General features: G+C 36.1%; 1 protein-coding gene across 2 annotated transcripts; it reads left to right on the top strand.

Moving 5' to 3' along the window:
• The first annotated feature begins 5,626 nt into the window (after positions 1-5,626).
• LOC113702985 (ABC transporter G family member 32) lies at positions 5,627-17,730 on the top strand. Of its 2 annotated transcripts, XM_072062128.1 has the most exons (26): positions 5,627-6,004; positions 7,035-7,155; positions 7,249-7,337; positions 7,424-7,508; positions 9,048-9,207; positions 9,287-9,363; positions 9,465-9,515; positions 10,089-10,179; positions 10,264-10,565; positions 10,651-10,929; positions 11,075-11,391; positions 11,500-11,660; positions 11,788-11,891; positions 12,686-12,842; positions 13,422-13,544; positions 13,628-13,722; positions 13,827-14,159; positions 14,248-14,538; positions 15,139-15,222; positions 15,304-15,437; positions 15,524-15,751; positions 15,840-16,011; positions 16,114-16,368; positions 16,606-16,918; positions 17,040-17,093; positions 17,383-17,730. In XM_072062128.1, exons 1-24 carry the CDS (start codon positions 5,727-5,729, stop codon positions 16,876-16,878), a joined length of 4,260 nt encoding a protein of 1,419 aa, XP_071918229.1. In that variant the 5' UTR covers positions 5,627-5,726; the 3' UTR covers positions 16,879-16,918; positions 17,040-17,093; positions 17,383-17,730. The 2 variants fall into 2 exon arrangements, with proteins under 2 accessions (XP_071918229.1, XP_071918230.1); XM_072062129.1 differs by lacking the exons at positions 5,627-6,004; positions 7,035-7,155; positions 7,249-7,337 and having other exon boundaries at positions 7,425-7,508; positions 9,032-9,207.
• Positions 17,731-21,244: the final 3,514 nt, after the last annotated feature.

Raw genomic sequence — 21,244 nt, 5'->3', positions numbered from 1 at the left:
AGCTAAGGTACGACCGTTAACTATTTCCCTAACCCAAAAACAACCCTAGGTACGACCGTAGGATTTAATTTCTGGTTTGCATTAATAATTAGAAAGGCCCAATCCTAATTAACAAACACGCTACGAGGGTTTGTTTAAATTAGATCGTATGTTTCCCTGACATAAACCCAATTACGCCAGTTGCTACTGGGATAGAGATAACGAACAATTACGGATTCAATTACCTCTATTTAGCAAAATAGCCTGTATGAATAATTAATTATTGCGCACTAATCAATCATACACAAGAGCTATAACAGTTAAAAGCAGGAAACATATGAATACCAATAAATGGAGGAAACAATTAAAATAAATTAGATCTCACAGTAATTGTTGAACCAAGTCTTCAGTTGTCCCCTTCACTAGAATTAAGAGGTTAGTCCTCCATTAATGGAGAACAACCATGCGAAAGAGCTATTCGAACCTTACAAAATTGTTCCTGGCCAAATCGGCCAACTAGCCAAAAGAAAAAGTCATAAGAACAAAGCAATTGTGCCCTTTTTATTTCTGCCGTGAGAAGAAGAACCGAATTTGTTGCTGCCTTCAACTCTTAATCACGCGGGATCCGGCCTTCCTTTCTTCCCCAAAGAGTCACGGCTCTCTTTCCTGTTTTTGTGGGCCAGCACGTTTAGTCAAAGAAGGAACCCAATCAATTTAAATCCCAATTGAAGTCTTGCTGCCAAATGACTCTTCACGTGCAAATTGGCTAAGTCAGCATTGTTCCAGAATTGTCACCCGCGAAGGAATCTCCAAATATTTGGAAGTTTGCACGTGGCCAACAATCCCGCAAATCCGGCTTTGGACATCATACTTAGGCGTGCCCACGTCTAATTGACAGGAAAGCTTCAAAAGTTAATTTTCCAGCTCCTTTTGCCCCTAAATGCTGCAATTCGCATAGAACACAAAATCATAGTAAAATCCACCGATTAGTGCAGTATTTAGTCCAAATAAATAGGAAAAGCACGTGAGAAGACCGAATAAATTGCACTCTATCAATACCCCGTATCCTTGCTCAAGAACTTGGGACTAAATACAAGATCTAAGGTGGCTGATTTTATTCATAAAAAGTGCTGGAAATGGCCTCGGGGAAGAAGACTTAACTCTCTTGTTCAGGATTTCAAGGATGCAACTCCTACATTGCTATTGCAAAACACACACAGAGAGGACCATGTGAGGTGGCTAGGATCATCAACAGGTATGTTCTCTATCAAATCTGCAATGAGAAGGATATTCCCTAGTGGTGAAACTGTAAAGTGGTATAAAATGATATGGGGGAAGGGTTGCATTCCGAAGCTTGCTTTTACTTTATGGTTGGTTGTACAAGGAAAACTAATGACAAAAGATAGACTGAGAAAATGGGGAATGCTGAATGTTGATCCAACATACTTTGTGGGGGGATTGAATCAATAGACCACTTGTTTTTTGAGTGTACTTTTGGTAAGTTAGTTTGGCAAAAAGTACAAAAAATGTGTTTGGTATATAGAGGAGATATGTGTTGGCAGATGGAGGTGCAATGGTGGAGTGTTTTCTTGAAGGGTGAATCCCAGGGGCGGATTTAAGGTGGGGGCAGTGGGGGCCCGTAAATTCTTATAATATTTATACAATTTTAACGTATTTTTGAGTGTGCCCCCACTTCCCAAATTCCCTTTCCTCCTCTATCCCCAATTTTCCCCCCACAACCGACGGTCTCTCTTTGTTAATCTATCATTTACTTCCTTTGTCCCCACTTCCTAATTTCCCTTTCCTCCATCATTTATTGCTCCTCTGGTTTCCCATTTTCCCCCAAACAGAGCCACAAATCTATCCGCACCGAACTTTGCTCATAAGCACATCCCATCTGCTGTCCCACACTGAATTGGATATTCTAAGTTGGATATTCTTGCACTTGCCACTGAATTTGATACTTATATTAATGACTTGAATCAGCTAAGGAATTTCTCGATTTAAAAAAAATCTCTGATCTAGCTCAAAGGTTGGTGGAGACTAAGAGAGATATTGTGTATCCATTGGTTTATATGCACTTAAAGTTGACTTTGATTTTGCCTGTTGCTACAATTACAGTAGAAAGGGCTTTTTCAGCTATGAATAAAGTGAAGAATCGGTTACGAAATAAAATGGGAGACACTTGGATGAATGATTGTTTAGTTGCTTATATTGAGAAAAATATACTTCGTGAAGTTCAAAATGAGAAAGTCGTAAACCGTTATCAAAATATGAAAACTCGTCGTGAACAATTATAAATAGTTTAGTTTATTTTTGAAATAAAATTATTATTACATTAATAATTTTGAGTTTGTCTTTTTATATTTTTTGTGGAATATACGTATCATTTGTACTTGTTGGTAAATTTTTTTTTTGCTTAAAAAATAGAAAAAGAGCAGATAAAAAATTTTAGTGTTATTTTTGCCCCCACTGAGATTATTTTCTGCCTCCGCCACGGGTGAATCCTTTGCAACTAAACTTAAAAGGCTAGCTCTCTCTGCGATTGTTTGGCACTTATGGCTAGAGAGGAACAGCAGGGTCTTTAAGCAAACCAGCAAAACCAATGTTCAACTTGTTGCAGTAATTGCAAATTGTGTCTAATCAATGTGTGTATTTTGGGAGAGTGCTCCAAGAACAAAGGAAAGTCTGGAACTAATGCTCGAATGGGGGCTTGAATACAAGTGTTTGATGAGCTAGATAGGTGTTATTTATATATATATGAGCCATTAACTAAGTACTTAGTTTCTATAGAGGTAGAGGCTTTAGAGTATATAGTGCTGATAGATATAGGACACCGAGCTATGATGTAATAGATGTAGAGCTTATTGTACTCTTCTAGTGAATTCAATAAAAAAAAAATTTTTTGACAAAAAAAAAAAGATGTCTTAGAACCTTTTTTGAAGTAATTATTCCTCTAAATTAACAGGTTAGTTGTTGTTCATCTTTGCAACTAACCCAAAAACTGATGTTTCGTGATTTTAATCCCCCATCAAGAAGGAGATGGTTTGCTATATCTCCTAAATCATACTATAAATCATAATTGATTGATTGGCCGATATGGAGATCTCGTGATAATATGTTCTTGGAATTAATATAAATTCAAAAACTTGGCTTGCAAGAACCTAAATTCCACTAGCAATGATTTCTTCAAATATGCTAATTGTTCAAATTTAACTTAAATGACAAGATAATATGGTGGATTGTCCTTATATCAAAATCAAATTTAAAATTATATTCTTAAAGTGCATGAGTACCTATAAGTAGATTTAGGTTGATGCAAAGTGATTGATCGTATTTTATAATTATGTTTCATTGCACATTTTATTTTTGACTCAGTATGTAACTTATGATTTTTGTATTTAATATCATATAATGAAATTGTCATACTTCAATTCTTATACTACAAAATACTAAATAATAATTAATTATTAACTATCTTTAATCACAGGCACTAAACTCCCGCATGACTTTTCCCCCTAGTTTTTACATATACTAGTAGTCAAGCGTACTTAACAGAGGCTGGCAAAACATGAGATAACTAATGATGATAATAATAACAATCATGGACGAAAACCATGAATATCTCTTTCTCACAACAGGCAGGAGAGATACGCAAACATTAATTTTGCCATCAAACTTTTCCGCTTCTTGGAAAACAAATTACTTATCAACAAGTGATATTTGCACCTCAATAATGGTTTTTAGCACACTTCATTTTAACATTTTAGCAAGCAAAGAAAAGTAATGATTAATTTTTTATATACTGACAATATATACATCATTATTATTAGATGCATAACAACTTATCTGAATTTATATTTAAATCCATATTTTGATCATATATCATGCTTCAACCATGATAGTATATACACTGTTAGTGTGTATATGATTTAATCGAAAACTAAAGTGTCAAACAATTATTTTGGAGTGCAAATGGCAATGGTCTTTATTGGATGATGACTTATTTTGAAGTGTTAATTTAGGCGTAATAGGACCAACATTTATGCACCGCTAATTGGCAAGGCATGTGCGTCTAGGATTGGGTGAACACTAGAGCACCATCATGAGCCGCTTAAGATGGTAGAATGGCATTTTAGTACTAAGATCTTTTTTTCCTTTAGTGGACGCCCAATTAACACCAATTCGTATAACCATTTTTGTAAAAAATAATCCATACAATTTCACTTTGGGACAGGCTAAATTCATACCATACATCTTCAATTTATGCCACTTTATACTGATAACTTGTACACTTAATATTGATCACTTATACAAATAGTATTAAAACTCGTACAATATTTGTATTTAGATTGTCAGGATGTGAATTTAGCGTCTCCATTTTATTTTTCCAAGATAAAACACTAAATATTCATATTAGTTAGTACCAATTTTTTTCCCCATAGATTAATTCATTTATGTATTTATTTTTATGAATGGGCCCTAATAAATCAAATTTGTTATTCCGTTTTCTTAGTGGATCACAAGTGCAATGTTCTACCTGGCTTTTGGTAAATCCTTCACGTTGTAGAAAGAGTGCAGACGTAGCCTTTCATTTCCTTTTGCTATTCTTCACCATAAAATGTTGGAAAGAGAATTTGATTGCTTCTTAGAAAAAGACACATTAATTACACCTAATGCTAAATCGTGCTAAAATTTTTCAGCAAAACCTAACCACCAAAACTAAATGTGGTTAGGTAAAGGGTCTAGATGCAGAAGTAATCACTTTAGTGCACCAAATATTCTCCATGAAACCATGTTGAAAAGAATAGAGCTCTTTGAAATTACTCCCTTTCTTGTGAAGAAGAATCTGATTCTCCATTAACCATGTTGATTACTTCATTAGAAATTAGTGCACACTATCAAAAGCTGGCTTTTCAAAAATTTGCATCCTATTTCACTAAATTTGAATCTTTTGTCCTGACAAAGTGCTCAATACGTATTTGTTAACATACTTAAATAACATTTAACCACCATCTAAATGCACACATAAACAACTATTAGGGTCCATACTCCACTCCATGCATTTATATATTTTTTAAATTAATTTAAATTTTCTAAAAATTCAACATTTGAAGTTTTGAACTGCATTTTAACCTCCATACATTTATGTATATTTTTAATTAATTTAAATTTTCTAAAAATTTAACATCTGAACTGCATCTTAACCTCTTTTCCAACAAAAATATTATATTCATGTTCAACATAGAAACCAAATCATCTGACAAGAGTCCTACGGAAAAAGCCTTCATATGATTGACTGAAAATGGTACCGGAAACTAAGAAATGCTCTGACATTCTTTTTCTCAACCACTTTGAACTACTTTGAAATTGATACACTCCGTCAATAGTCAAACCTAAATCTCCTACTATTATCTACCCCTCCTCCCCCTGCTCTCCCTTCCCTTGTTTTCATTTTTTTCGCAGTTTCTTTACTCTTTGCATGGCTGGATCATGCATCTTATTGGGACAAAGGCATTTCCCATCTAGTAGTAAAACTAATAAAAACACTCAACCACCAAAAATGAGCTTCCAAAGTTGGTTGAATATACACATCCAACACCACCAATCCCCGCATCCAATGCCTTGTTGTATCAACACATATCTCCTAAACCAACTTTAAATTCCCACAAATTTCCCACTATTCTATCTTTAACCAGAGATTTGTCTCCTACATTGATAATCTTATATTCTAACTGCACAAGAAGATGTGGAACTCATCAGCAGCAGCAGACACGTTTACAAGAACAACTGAGAGTAGAAGCAGTGATGATGAAGAGGCTCTTTGGTTGGCAGCTTTGCAAAGATCTCCTACTTTTGTCAGAGCCAGGACTTCGGTTTTTCGCAATCTTTCTGGTGGGTTTTCTTTAATTGATGTTGCCAAACTAAGGGATCAAGAGCAGAAGCAAGTTTTGGATAAGTTGGTTAATACAATCAATGAAGATTCTGAGCTGTATTTCAAGAAAGTTAGGCGAAGATTTGATGCGTAAGTCTCAATATCGGAGTTTTCCTGCATTGGTTATTGCATTCTTGATTAGAAAATATAATGTAGTAACTGACTATGTGGAGTTTTTGGAAAGGTAATGTTCATTCATGCTTCTATTTTGCTCCCATATCGTTCTTTAGTATAATCCAATAGCAGCAACATTAATCATAAATAGAACAGCTGTCAACGATGCATTGACATAATCATGTAATCTTGTTAGTATTTGATGATATATGGCTATCCCTGTCATTCTACTAACTTAACTTTATCAGTTCCAACTTCTATAATCTGCTTTTTTTAAAGTAGAATGTAAAGTTCAATTGGTTGATGAAACTTACCAAAAAATATTGATCAACTAAGCAGATCAGTTAATTGATTTTGTGTATGCATTAAAGCTTGATAGACTACTCATCAGCATGTCAATCTTGGATGCGCATGGTCATGATTCTAAGTAGGGCAGCATGCAAGATAAAATTAACTCGTGTGTTTGATCCGATTGCACCTATTACCTTTGCTTTCTGGTTTCCAAGGAACAACTTACTGTTGTTGGAGACATGATATATGGGAATTTCCTTTTGATAAGAAGGAAAGAATCTAACTTTTTCCTCACGTTTTATATCTTGATGTTTCATACTTAAATCCTAATCATGTATTTCTGGAGATGAACCTTTTGTATACATGATGAATTTCTGCTCATATTCTTGGCTGACTGAAAGATATTTTTGCATATGATCTAGGGATGGTCTGAACTTTTAATTCTTGATTATCGTTTGAGTTTCATGACACTCACAGGCATGATTCTCGCAAGAATTTGCATTATGTAGTGCCATGTTTCTATGAAAATAGTAACTTCTTCAAAAAAAAAAAAAATTTCATGGCTAGTTTCTGCATCTATGTGGGCTTAATTAAATCTACAATTTCAAGCTGTACTGACATTCTTATCACTTAATTTGTCAACTATTTAACTATCTGAAAATTGTGTTTTTGTCTTCATTCGCCCATCTGTAATTGCAATGTGCCAAATATGCAGTGTTGATTTGGAATTTCCAAAAGTTGAGGTACGATTTCAGAACTTAAATGTGGATGCCTTTGTCCATGTTGGAAGCAGAGCATTACCTACCATTCCAAATTTCCTTTGTAACATGACTGAGGTAATCACCAGTATTTGTGTAATAAAGAAGCGTTGCAATGTACAATTTGGTTCTAATAGCAGATCTCTTGGCAACTAAAACAAAAATTGAAAGGTGTTCTTGAGGCAACTCAGAATTTTCCCAGGCAGAAGGAAGAAACTGTCTATCCTGAAGAATGTCTGTGGTATACTTCGACCTTCCAGGTACTGCTATACCTTCCATTTGAAATCTCAATTAAAAAATTTTTTAGCTGAATTGTCTTTTCAAATGTATTCGACTTTTCTTTTAGGTTGACTCTGCTTTTGGGTCCTCCTAGCTCTGGAAAGACAACTTTGCTCTTGGCTCTTGCCGGTAGGCTAGGACCTGGCTTGCAGGTACAGTAACCTGTTTGGTTCCAGAATAAAGTGTTCAAAAAATCAAACTTAATGGTTACTGATCCAACCTAATCTTTAAATTTGGTATTTGTGCTTCTCTCAGTACCATTTACTTATCTTTGTTGCTTATCTGGTCTCATTTTCTTTTTCAATATGGTTTGACATAGCAAATTGAGGTTAGAAACATTACCTATCTCATGAATGTCTAGCTATTGATGAGAGTGGCTGTGTAGATCAACATTCAGTATGTCTCTGACATGTGTCTATAAGGCTGAAGTTCTAAAATCCCATAGATAAAGTTCCCATAACTCGTTACAGAAAAAGGAAAACAGTTTCAAAGAGGCTTCTGTCTTTACAGGCTCTGGGAATTACTGATTGTGCCCAGACTCATCAATGCTAGCACAGAGACTAATTGTGTCAGTCAAACTTGAAACCGCAGAGTTAACAATAATGCAACCTCGCTTCTTTGCAATGTTTCACCTTCACAGGTTGCTGTAAATTTTAAAAGAAAACGGTCAACCGGTTGGATTAAATGGTTATTTCTAGATAATTCTACCTGTCATGGCCTTCTGGCTACAATTCAATAGTCCATCAGTTTCCTCTTTGCTCACTTTAATGCAATTTTTGGAGCTGAAACCCTATGGCCACATATAAAATCCTGAAGATGATGATTCTCTCTAACTATTTGTTGTAATTCAACTTGTGAGGGACAGAAGGATAAAGTTCTGTATTAACAAGCCTTACTCTTGACTGCACAAGAATGTTTGTTTTTGTTCTGCAGAGTCCAAATGATAAAAATGAGAATAAATGGTAGACTTGATCACTTTTTTTTAAACAACCTTATTTGAATATGTAAACATTGACAAAGAAGAAAAGTAGAGAAGAGTAGGGACATATACTAGTCACACTAGACTAGTGAAGTTCTGGAGTTTAAGTGCTCTTCAGTAATTGACGCTTTTGGAGCGACCAGTCTCTTCTGAATAAGCAGTCTTGCCTAATGCAGTTTGCTCTAAGGTAATGATCAGTGGAGGAAGAATCTGCTCTCTTTTCAGGTTGAGAGAAGAAGACGGTCTATAGAATTTGAATACCTTATTGTCGAAATAACCACGGGGATCGAACGAGGAATCATACATTCACTGTTCTTCTCGTTGAACAAGGGCCCAACTTTAGTTGAGACCTATCTCTGAAAGGTTGATAGAATAGCTTCTCAAAGTTTTTTGGCCACTTTCCTCTTAAGTTTATAGCAATATTAGAATCCTTTTTTTTGCTTTTGCTTGAGACAAAGATTCAGTTCCATCGATACAGTGTAGGTTTTTCGTAGCCTATTCTTTCCATCTTTTTCTTTGATTGTATTAGTTAGTTTGTCAGGTACTGTGAAACTGGCCAGAGAGAATCATTTTTCTGTCTTTTTCTATCACCTTAGCTTTCATAGGTAAATCAGTTTGAACCAATTACTCGCATAAATGTGAATATCTAGTATTTCTGTCTTGAATATTCTGCTTGTTTATTTCTCATTAATGCAGTTGACTTACTTTGAAGATGTCAGGAAGAGTAACATACAATGGCCATGATATGAGAGAGTTTGTTCCCCAAAGGACTTCTGCATATGTAAGCCAGCATGACTGTCATATGGCTGAGATGACAGTAAGGGAGACCCTTGAGTTCTCAGGACGTTGTCAAGGTCTTGGATATAAACAAGGTAAGCTTTCCCATATTGCTCCATGTTAAGTATTACCCGAGTCAGATAACTGTCCCTAATATTCTACATAATGTGGAAGATATGCTTATGGAACTGCTGAGAAGAGAGAAAGATGCTGGGATATTTCCTGATGAAGAACTTGATTTGTTTATGAAGGTATGTCTGACAAATTGTAAGTTCTCTTTTTGGCTTTTCTGCCAAGAAATGCATATAAGATACAAATTTGCTTTGACATAGAGGTAATTGTTTTCTCCTAGGGAGTGGCACTGGGGGATCAGACAAGTATTATTGCAGAATACGTGATGAAGGTACTTAATAGAAGTTGGTTCTATACTTTGTTAACTTCTGTGAAGAAATCGTCTTTGTAAGAAAAAATAAACCTGCTCATCGTGCTTTAGTTAGATGTTTTGATTTCACAAGCTGCAATATCATGTTAATGTTTAGCCTTTTTAGGGTGTCAATCTCAGATAACGTTAAAAGTCTGTGAATCAGAATTCTGTGCATCAAAAGATACTGACATACAAGTATTTTGGATGATTTTACTTATTTGATTAAAATAATGGTATAAGATGTTTCATTGACTCACAGACCTAGAAGTATGTCTCCATTAATTGGATATCCTACTTTAAGTATACAGCTGCATGCATTGATCCAGTTTAAACCTTTTCATGAATATCCTTCTGAAATATCCAACATTTTAGATTGGATATATGCACAATTTGAATTGCTTTGTGAAAGTAATGCTACCAGATGAGCTTTTATTGACTCACAGACGAAAAAGAATGCTGCCACTATTTGGATATCCTACTTCACAAGTACAGCTGCATAACTTGTATTGTTTTAAATATTTTCATGTGAATCTTTCTGAAATATTTACAAAGATTTTAGGATTGGATATATGTGCGGATACCCTGGTTGGAGATGAAATGCTAAAAGGCATTTCTGGGGGCCAAAAGAAGCGCCTTACCACTGGTAATTACACTGATATTTTTATGTGCTCTGTGTTCTTTCATGACTTTTGACATTGATTGACAAAAAATGAAAAACATTGGACAGGTGAATTGCTAATGGGTGGATCTCGAGTGCTCTTAATGGATGAGATATCAACTGGGCTAGATAGTTCCACTACCCATCAAATTATCAGATATCTTAGGCATGCAACTCATGCTTTTGATGGGACCACTATAGTATCTTTGTTACAACCAGATCCAGAAACTTATGAGTTATTTGATGACATTATTCTTTTAAGTGAGGGACAAATAGTGTATCAGGGACCCCGAGAAGCTGCTGTTGATTTCTTTGAATCCATGGGATTTAAGTGTCCATCAAGAAAAAATATTGCTGATTTTCTGCAAGAGGTATGCGTTTCAATCTCAAGTATTCAACAGTTGTCATGCTCCTTAGGTTTTCGTTCCTTCACTTAGTATCTTCAATGTTACACAGGTTATATCTGAAAAGGATCAAGGACAGTACTGGTCGCTCAATAGTGATCATCAGTATATACCTGGGTCAAAATTCGTAGAAGGCTATCAATCTTTTAATGTTGGTAAACTTTTGGCTGAGGAGTTATCCATTCCATTTGATAAACGATATAATCACTCAGCGGCTCTGTCAACAAATAAATATGCTGTTAGAAGGACTGAACTTCTAAAGATCAGTTTTTCCTGGCAGTTTCTTTTAATGAAGCGCAATTCATCTGTATTTGTTTTCAAATATATACAGGTAACCTGTCTCTGTATTTAAAACCTTGTTCTTTTAATAATTGTTTTGTTGACAGAAATGAGGATCTAGAAAAATAGAATAGAAGATATGCTCTACTCTTACGTTCAACATAGACTCTGACCCATGATACCATGGTGCTTTGCAGCTTCTTTTGATTATTTTTATCATGACAAGCGTCTTTTTCCGAACAACAATGCATCACAACACACTTGATGATGGAGGTGTTTACCTTGGTGCTCTCTACTTTGCCATACTTATGATTCTTTTCAATGGCTTCTTGGAGGTCCCGATGTTGATAGCTAAGCTTCCAGTTCTCTACAAGCACAGAGATTCACGCTTCTATCCTTTGTGGATATATACTCTTCCTTCATGGCTTCTTAGTATGCCCACTTCACTTGTAGAATCAATTTTATGGGTTGCAATTACATACTATGCAGTTGGCTTCGATCCTCAAATAACCAGGTACATTATCTTGAACTATGTATACTATCTTTACAGTTATTCATTAATCACCAGTGGGATGCATTGTTAAATTAGATAAATTGAATTCACTTTTTGAATGACATGCAGATGCCTGCAGCAGTTTTTGTTGTACTTTTGTATGCATCAGATGTCAATAGCTCTTTTTCGTGTCATGGCATCATTAGGGAGAAATCTTGTAGTTGCCAATACATTCGGGTCTTTTGCCATGTTGGTTGTAATGGCCCTTGGCGGATTCATTCTTTCAAGAGGTAAAAATTTAATCTTTCAAGTACATCCATCTAATATTGCTCTAACTTTCATAAGCAATTGTGTGACTTCTTCCAGTTCATATACACTCCTCCCAAAATATTCTGCCATATTTTCTAAATGTGACAGATAGCATACCAAGTTGGTGGATCTGGGGTTACTGGTTTTCTCCTCTGATGTATGCCCAAAATGCAGCTTCAGTGAATGAATTTCTTGGCCATTCTTGGGATAAGGTACACTGGTCTTGCCTTGTGAAATTGTCTTCTGCTTATCTGATGAATATGAATAAGACATTTTCATAATTGATCATCTTATCCGTTCAGAAGGACATCGTTCCTTTTGACAATGGATTCTTTTTAGTCCCCATATTAAATTAGTCATGCAGATATAGACAATTTTAATATAACAAAAAATGCAAAAAAGCATTTATACGTGGTTTGGCATTATAGTGTAGTTTATGCTCTGAGATCAAGTACAAGCTTCCATTAGCAGAGTAGATTTTAGAGGCTCCAACGAACTCATGAAGTTACTTGTCACTGGATGACAAAGAAAAATGTCATTAACCAAACTCCAACAGTTTTTCTATAGAGCTTTGCCTTGACAATATTGTCCGAGATACATCAGGTATATGGAATAGACTTCTCACAATTGTTAAGCTCTCAACGTACTGTTCTTTGGTTGAGTAACATAGTGAAGATGGCACATTGCTGCCACTATAACTGCTGCTCTCATTAAGGAAAAAAAAAAAAGGAAAACTACCTACTGAGAAGTTTAGAGATATGTTCCAAGACCGCATACCAGGATTTAATAGTTTAATTTCTGCTCCTTTGAAAAGGTGAATGCACATCAACCTATGGTACACAGAACTAACAAAAAAAAATCTCACAAACAACTTAAAATATTTTAATATGGCTTATTTATGTGGAGCGAAGATAAAGTTAAAAATAATCTTTTGATTCAATGGCTAATGCTGTTCATTCACATTTTCATGTTCCAATAAACACTATTCTGTTTCTGGGATCTGCAGAAAGCTGCGAATAATACGGAGTCCTTGGGAGTCACATTATTGAAGGTTCGCAGTTTGTTTCCGGAGAAGTATTGGTATTGGATTGGTGTTGGTGCTTTGATTGGATATACAATTGCGTTCAACTTACTCTTCACATTATTTCTGACTTACCTAAATCGTGAGTAGCTTCCACATGCATATAGTTTTTTTTTTTATCTTGATTTAACTCCAGACAAGCTACAATTTCAGTGATTTACAACTGCCATTGTATTTCGTGCCAGGGAGAAAAATATATTTCCTTTAAGATCTATGTATAATGCTAAGAAAAGTTGCATAATCAATAGTATCTTAACTATTCATGGTGATAACATAGTTTCAGGGACTTAGACAGGCCTTCTGTGGTGCCAAGTACTGAAAGTATAATGTTAAAATGTCTGCAATTATCAAATAAAGAACTTTCAAAACTGATAATCCAATATTCAAAACCAGGGATTGGTGCCATCAGAAGGTTAATTTGACTTGGATATTTTGGCTTCTAATGAATGCAAAACTCCATAACTTTCTTTGCAAAGAGTTCGTAGGGCAATGGATACTATGTATTCTAGCATTATGTTTAATGGTGAAGCTTACCTGAAGTTCATTTGCTTTAGTATATCCTCAAGAATCCCTTACCAATTAATTTAATATAACACCCAAAAGAGCTTCTTTTCTTACTAGTTTTTCTAGATGTAAGCTAATTACATCAAATGTTGTGCAGCTCTTGGTAATGCACAAGTGGTTGTTTCTACGGAAGGACTCCCTGTAAAAAGAGAGGAGCAAGAGGATATCTGTTCTGACATTTCTCTTGGTGAATTTTTAAACCATTCACACTCATACAATGGTATGTGTATAGGATCCTAAAATAAATTTGTCTTAGAGATCTTAAACTATGTGAAAGTTGTCACGTTGTTTTTCATGTGTCAGGAAAACAGATGAAGAAACATAGGGGCATGGTTCTTCCTTTTCAACCTCTTTCAATGTCTTTCAATAACATCTGTTATTACGTTGATGTCCCGCAGGTATAACTTCAGCTCAACCAAATATTTGGATTTATAACAATTTATCTTCCTGAGGGAAGTTAGTCTTGCCTAATATCTAATTTGGGATCAAAACTTGGTTTCAGGAACTGAAGCAACAGGGAGTGCCTGAGGACAGGTTGCAGCTTTTGGTTAATGTGACTGGCGCTTTTAGACCTGGGGTGCTTACTGCATTAGTTGGTGTTAGTGGTGCTGGTAAAACAACCCTCATGGATGTTTTGGCTGGTAGAAAAACAGGTGGATATATTGAAGGTAGTATTTACATTTCTGGGCACCCAAAGAAACAAGAGACCTTTGCAAGGGTTTCTGGCTACTGCGAACAGAATGACATCCATTCCCCATGTTTAACCGTACGTGAATCTCTTCTGTTTTCTGCTTGGCTCCGTTTATCATCCAGGATTAATATCAAAACACAAAGGGTAAATTCTTATTTTCATTCTTGATTGACTTTTCGCTTTATATATAGAACTCTATTCCTACGCTGAGCACTCCTGAAAATTATTCCAGGCATTTGTAAATGAGGTGATGGAACTTGTTGAGCTAAATTCCTTAAGTGGAGCTTTAGTTGGTCTACCAGGGGTTGACGGTTTGTCGACAGAGCAGAGGAAAAGGCTGACAATAGCTGTTGAGCTAGTTGCAAATCCTTCTATTGTTTTCATGGATGAACCTACTTCAGGTCTGGATGCAAGGTCTGCTGCAATAGTCATGAGGACTGTGAGGAACATAGTTGATACTGGACGAACAATTGTTTGCACAATTCATCAACCCAGCATTGATATATTTGAGTCGTTTGATGAGGTTTGTATCTTTTAGGCATTAAAGAAGTCTATTCGAGTTTGTGAATTATAGTTTCTCCAAACACCCCCACCCCCCCCCCCCCCCCCCCCCCCAAAAAAAAACCCTCCTCCAACCAAAAGCTGCCAAATGAATCCATTGTAGGTTGGCAGATCAAGAAACCTTTTATGAATAAGATATCAATAATTCCATACTTCTGTGCATGTTTTCCATATCTGTAGTAGCAAACGTCCTTTAGATTAATATGAACTGGAAAATTTTTACGGTTGTTTTTTCTCAGTTTAGATATGTTTCAGTATCAAACATCTTTTCTGTATATATTATTCAGCTGACGTGGACCATTCAAGAAAAATAGGACTCTGGATTGAACTTTTGTAAATATATTTAAGACTTGAAGTGTTAAAACATTCCTTCCCGCGTGCTGCATATGTTGCTGTCTGATTATGTTATCCTTCGCTATTTAGTACAATAACAATTTAATAAAAGGAATAAATCATATACTCAGAAGCATTAAAACATTCCTTGCAGCCTATTTTTTCTGTTCGGGGTCATTTGTTAAGGTTTTATTTGTTTTAGAGATCTGATCTTACACTGTCCTCTCAGCTTTTACTCATGAAACAAGGTGGGAATCTCATTTATGCTGGTCCACTGGGTGAGAGATCTTGCAAACTTATCAATTACTTTGAGGTGGGTCAAATCTGAACTTTAATTGGCACAAGGAGTTTCACTCTTTTTAGTCTTTTAGATGAACTAGTATCATTTCTGCAGGCTGTAGAAGGGATTCGTAAAATCAGACCTGGAGAAAACCCTGCTACTTGGATACTTGAAGTTACTTCTCCGGCTGAAGAAATTCGCCTCGGGATTGACTTTGCAGAAATCTATCACACATCAAATCTGTTTGAGTATGTGCCTTTAGCGCTTATCATTTCTTCTTGTGTTTCTCACTCTTTTTGTGTTTCTTACACTTAGTACTTTCTCGTCATTTCAGGCGAAATAAGGATTTGGTTAATCATTTAAGCAAACCAACTGGTGATTCTGATGAATTAAGCTTCCCAAGCAAATACTCTCGATCATTCTTCAGTCAATTTCTTGCATGCTTATGGAAGCAAAACCTGTCTTATTGGCGGAATCCACAGTATACTGCTGTGCGCTTCTTCTACACGGTTGTCATTTCATTTATGTTTGGAACAATATGCTGGAGATTTGGCTCTAAAAGGTAAAGTACCTCTGCATCTTCAGCTCATCCAATTTTATTGGTCTCCTCCAAGTGCAGAAGTACTTATATTGTTAAAGAATACTGACAGGGAAAACCAACAAGATATTTTCAATGCTATGGGATCCATGTATGCAGCTGTTCTATTTATTGGAATAACAAATGCTTCTTCCGTTCAACCTGTTGTCTATATAGAAAGGTTTGTTACATATCGAGAGAGAGCAGCGGGGATGTATTCTGCTTTACCTTTCGCGTTTGCTCAGGTATGCATTCCTTCCTTACTTTCTCTTCTTTCTGAACCAAAGTATAATCATTAATCTCTTAGTGGATAACAGAATACGTATGACAAAATCCCTTCTTTGCAGGCTACAATTGAGTTTCCATATGTCTTTGCTCAGTCACTTATCTATAGCACTATCTTCTACTTCCTGGCATCCTTTGAACTGAACCTCTGGAAAGTTGTCTGGTACATGTACTTCATGTACTTCACATTGCTGTATTTCACCTTCTTTGGCATGATGACAACTGCAGTTACACCGAATCACAATATTGCTGCAATTATTGGTGCACCATTCTTTATGATGTGGAATCTTTTCAGTGGCTTCACGATATCTCATATGGTAATGAACTGATTCTTTTCCCTGTATCAGAATATATTGTGCAGTTTCCACATTCTTGATAGGGTGACATTGTTTATCTGAAAGAATAACTGAAAATTTTGATAGAGTAAACCAATTGATGGCTGATACATAACAAAAAAGAACTAAAAATCTTTTAGAGTATTAACAAGTCAAAGAAGTTCTTGCTAAGTGCAATTTTTTCTTTCCTTCTTATCGTTTTCTTATTGACGTATGCAGAGGATCCCTATATGGTGGAGATGGTATTACTGGGCAAATCCAATAGCCTGGACTTTATACGGACTTTTAACATCCCAGTATGGAGACCTAGACATAAAAGTTGAACTTGCTGGTGGTGATGAATCCGTGCCAATCAGACAGTTGCTCAAGGACCAGTTTGGATACAGGCATGAATTTCTGCCTGTTGCAGGGCTTGCTGTGGTTGGTTTCTGTTTGGTTTTTGCTGCTACGTTTGCTTTTGCAATCAAATCCTTCAACTTCCAGAGAAGATGAAGTGAGTTAGCGTAACTGATTTAGGCATCCAAAATTGGAGGTAATCTGATCTGATATTTTTCCACATCTGCATATGCACATTATACAAAGTTTGCGTTATTTTACCTGCTTTTGATTTTCCTGCACCTCATAATTGTCACCTCATAATCGTCCCTTTGCAGGACATAGCAAAGTAAATAATACAAGGCTCAAGCCTTCAATAGTTGCAAGTAATTGTAAGTATAACTCCCACTTTGGCAAGTCCTTGAAATTATCATCAACCTCAAAAATTCGACGTGCAACTCATTATCCTTCTATGCAACTCATTATCCTTCTATACTGGCTGAGACTATAACTTTTGAATCTCTATGAATTCCTTTGCCACTTTACAAAGTCTAGACAATGTTGATAGAGTTGCTCTTAAGTTCTCATTTTAGGCCATTGACATAATTTTTGTATTTGACAGCATTTGACTCTCCTATCAAGTTCAGAAAAGGCTAATTATGGTTTTGTGTCGTGCCGCAGGTTTCTTATCCCATTTTTGTTTGTCATCTCGAAGGGAAGGCACCTCAGTAAAAATCAGCAAGTACCATATGCATAATACTTTGTGGGATGCAAAAGTCTATCTTGAGAACTTGTTCTCATGTAGTTTGAAAAATTTGTGTGAAGCTGTATTTAACCACTTCCATTTCTTCTCTGGGTTATTTTAGGTGGTAAGCACGAGGGTGTCCATTGTTCTGTTATTATTATGGTTGGACTTTATAGTCGAGTTTGTGAATAATTGCTGAAAATTTTAGGAATGGAAATGTTCTACTATCGTCTTGATGTTAAACAATTCTAAAGAAGTAGTCTTCTGCCATTTTTCCTTTCAAATTATAATTGCAATACGTGCATCATAACTCAAATTTTGTGTTTTACAAAACTTGGAATGAATCTCCCAAAATCTACATATCAAACAATAAGAATTGTTGGTCACCCGTTAAATCTGATTTTCACTCAAGGCATGCAAATTAAGTGCCCTTAGGTGGTCAAATATTACATGCAGAAATATGATCTCTATTCTCTAATATTATATGTAGAAATATGATGATCTGATCCTTGTACCACTTGATCCAAAGTTCCAAACCTTCGTTTGCTTTTTATGGAAAGACAAAATTGTCACTCGTAGGGTGTCAGGACCCCAAATCCAGAGAAAGAAACTTACAGATGAACGGAGAAAGAAAGAAAGGATCTAGAAAAGGTGGGAGAGTAAGAGGGAAAGCAAATAGAAAGAGGAAGCTAAGAATTAGTAATAGAGGGAACGTGATCATTCTTTCTTGATTCCCAATCCACTATAACAATCTGGATTTTATACACTCAGTCAGCTAACTAACTCTACAATTGTTTCTGCAACTTTCTATCAAATTTTAACTAACTTTCAATTTGCTGGATATTGATACAAAGGCACTTGCAACTTTGATTTTATTTCAATCACACCCCAGAACCCGACAATACTCCCTGCGATGGAAAAGAGCCTTGTCCTCAAGGCTGGAAGTCAGGAAACTGGCTGTTGATGAAAGATTGGTCTTCCCAAGAAGCCTCTTCTTCTCCTAGCTGGTGCCACTTAATAAGATATTGAATTACTGAACCACCATTCCTCAATATTACTCTGCGCTTTAAGACTACAGCCGGTTGTAAAAGGCAATGGTCATGACAATCAAACTCTGGAAGAGTTGGGGTAATATCCTGGTGAGGTCCCAGCTTTGGTTTATGTAATGAAACGTAAAAGACTAGGTGAATCTTGGCTTCAGGTGGGAGTTTGAGCTTATATGCCACTGCACTAACCTTCTTAATGATTTGAAAGTGATAGGTTGCAATTTTATCATTTATTTTATAATTAATTTCCCCTATTACCTGACTCGATGTGGATTAATTGTCAGATTCTATTCACTTTTGGTATTTGTGCTTATTACAGGAATTTGGAGCAAAATGTGATAAAAAAGGTGAGAATTTACCAAATATGATTTGAATTGACAAAGGTAGTTCAGCACAAATAAAAAATGTGTCAACTAGGAAATCTCCTAGTTTGTTGGCCGCGGTTAAAGAGGAGATAGAGGTCAATTGCGAGGAGGACTCCAGGGAGCCTTGGGAGAGCCAGCCGCCACATGCAAAAAAGTAGGGAAAAAGCTAGCCTCGGCTAATTCCTACTTCTTTTCTTTCCGTAGTATGAGAGATGGACAATCCCAATTAGGAGACTTGTTTTTAGTCTTAGTAGTATTATTTTATTAGGCCATCAGAGGCCGCACGAAGGAGGCGGAAAAACAATTGGTCATTCTTTGGCCTCAACAGTTCTTTTGTTTTATTCTTAATTGAATCGGTTCTCTTCATTGCATGGAGGAACGATGTATGCAACAATTAATTCTGCAATTTTGCACGGGTTTTCTTCAACAGAGATGAACTAATCTCTTTTTCTAGTCAAGAAACAACGAAGGTTTCGGTTCATTTAAAAATTGTGAGATCGATTTAATTTTATCTTTTTCTTTTATTTATTGGTATTCGCATATTCCCTGGTTACAGTGCTTGTGGTTGTTCAATTAATTGATTGTTTTGGATCCGGATAATTAGTTAATTTGGGAATCTATTGTCAATTGGGGCATTAAATCCGTAATTGTTTAATTGTTCTGAATTAGTGACAACTGGCATGATTAGATTCGTGTCAGGGGAATACGCGGGCTAATCTGAAATAACCCTGGTAATGCGTTATTTTGTTAGAATAGGGCTCCTCTAATACGTAAGGCAATTGGGAAATTAAATCTTACAGGCGTACCTAGGATTATTTCCTAATTAGAGCAGTGATTAACGGGCGTACTTTAGTCACCGACACAGTAAGGAGGGGTGGACTGTCATCGCTTGTTTGGCAGTTATAACCTATTTATTAGTAAATAATTGGAATTGGCTTTGCATCGATGATCAATTAGGTGAACCATTGCTGAAGTTATTTCTTGACTAGATCTTTAGTTATCATTCATTTGATTTTAGTACCTAGTTATTTAATTTTTAATAGTTTCTTAGATTTTATTTGGATTTCTTTGATTGTCACCTTCTGCACAAAAATACCCCCTTTGTTACTGTGAATTCGAAAATAAACAATTACACCCAATCCTTGTGGATTCGACTCTGCTTACCACTATTTACAAAAATTAACTTTAGTTGAGCAGGACAGTTTCAGATTTTTCCTGATAGTTACAGACTGTTGCCTATATGGCTGTATCTTTAAAAACACCCAATCACAAACCTCAAACTATCTTTCTGTCCTATGTCTATCTGCAAAAACTTTTATTCTGTTCTGAACTTGTTGCAGATGCTCCTTGATCCTATGCAACATCTGAACTCTGTGTTGGAGCATATTGTGAGCTGCTGGTATAATGGTGTCATGATAAGGACCCATAGGAAGTGATAGAGGCTTGTAACCACAAAGGGCTTCAAAAAGGGATACTCCCAGACTAGTATGGTATGAAGTGTTGTACCGGAACTTTGCTGAACTAAGCCATTGATTCCATTGAGTAGGGACTTCGCTGATCATGCATCTCAAATAAGTTTCCAGGCATTGATTCAGGCATTTGTCTCTGGATGATAGGATGAGCTATAATGCAGAGCAGTGCCAATCATTCTAAAGAGTTCCTGCCAGAATTTGCTAATGAACAACTTATCTCTATCAGTCACAATAGACTCAGGTAGTCCATGAAGTTTGTAAATGTGATCTAGAAAGAGCTGAGTTATCTGAGCAGCTGAAAATGGATGAGTAAGTGGTATGAAATGAGCAAACTTGGTCATTCTATCTATAATCACCAATATAATATCAAATCCTTTGAAATAAGGAAGCTTTTCTATGAAATCCTTGGTGATGTGTGCCCATGCTTGGTTTGGGATGGGTAGGGGTAGTAATAATCCTGGATAGGGAAGATGCTCAAGGTTGCTCCTCTGACAAACGTCACACTGTCAAATGAACTGAATAACATCTTTTTTCATCCCTGGCCAATAGAAGATCCTCTGAATCTTTTGTAGACTTGCCCTCTGCCCACAATGACACCCAACAGATGTTTCATGTAGAGTCTTGATTATTTGTTGTCTAATTCCATGACCATTTCCTACATATAACTTGCCCTTATATCTAATCAGCCCCTTAGTTAACTGGAAATCAGAATTGTGAGGTGCAGGATCCAAAAGTAATTGGCTCATCAACTCTTGACATTGTGTGTCCTCAAAGTAGCAATTTTTTAGTTCTTCTATCCACACAGGTTGTACACTTCTCAATTCCATGACTTGGTGAGGTACATCCTGAGAGTTTGCAACCTGTCTTCTAGATAAAACATCAATCACAGTATTTTATGTTCCCTTTTTGTACTGT

This window comes from Coffea arabica, chromosome 8e (genome assembly GCF_036785885.1).
Source record: "Coffea arabica cultivar ET-39 chromosome 8e, Coffea Arabica ET-39 HiFi, whole genome shotgun sequence".
Taxonomy (NCBI): domain Eukaryota; kingdom Viridiplantae; phylum Streptophyta; class Magnoliopsida; order Gentianales; family Rubiaceae; genus Coffea; species Coffea arabica.
Note: the sequence above shows the minus strand (reverse complement) of the source record. Positions and strands in the feature narration are given on the sequence as shown.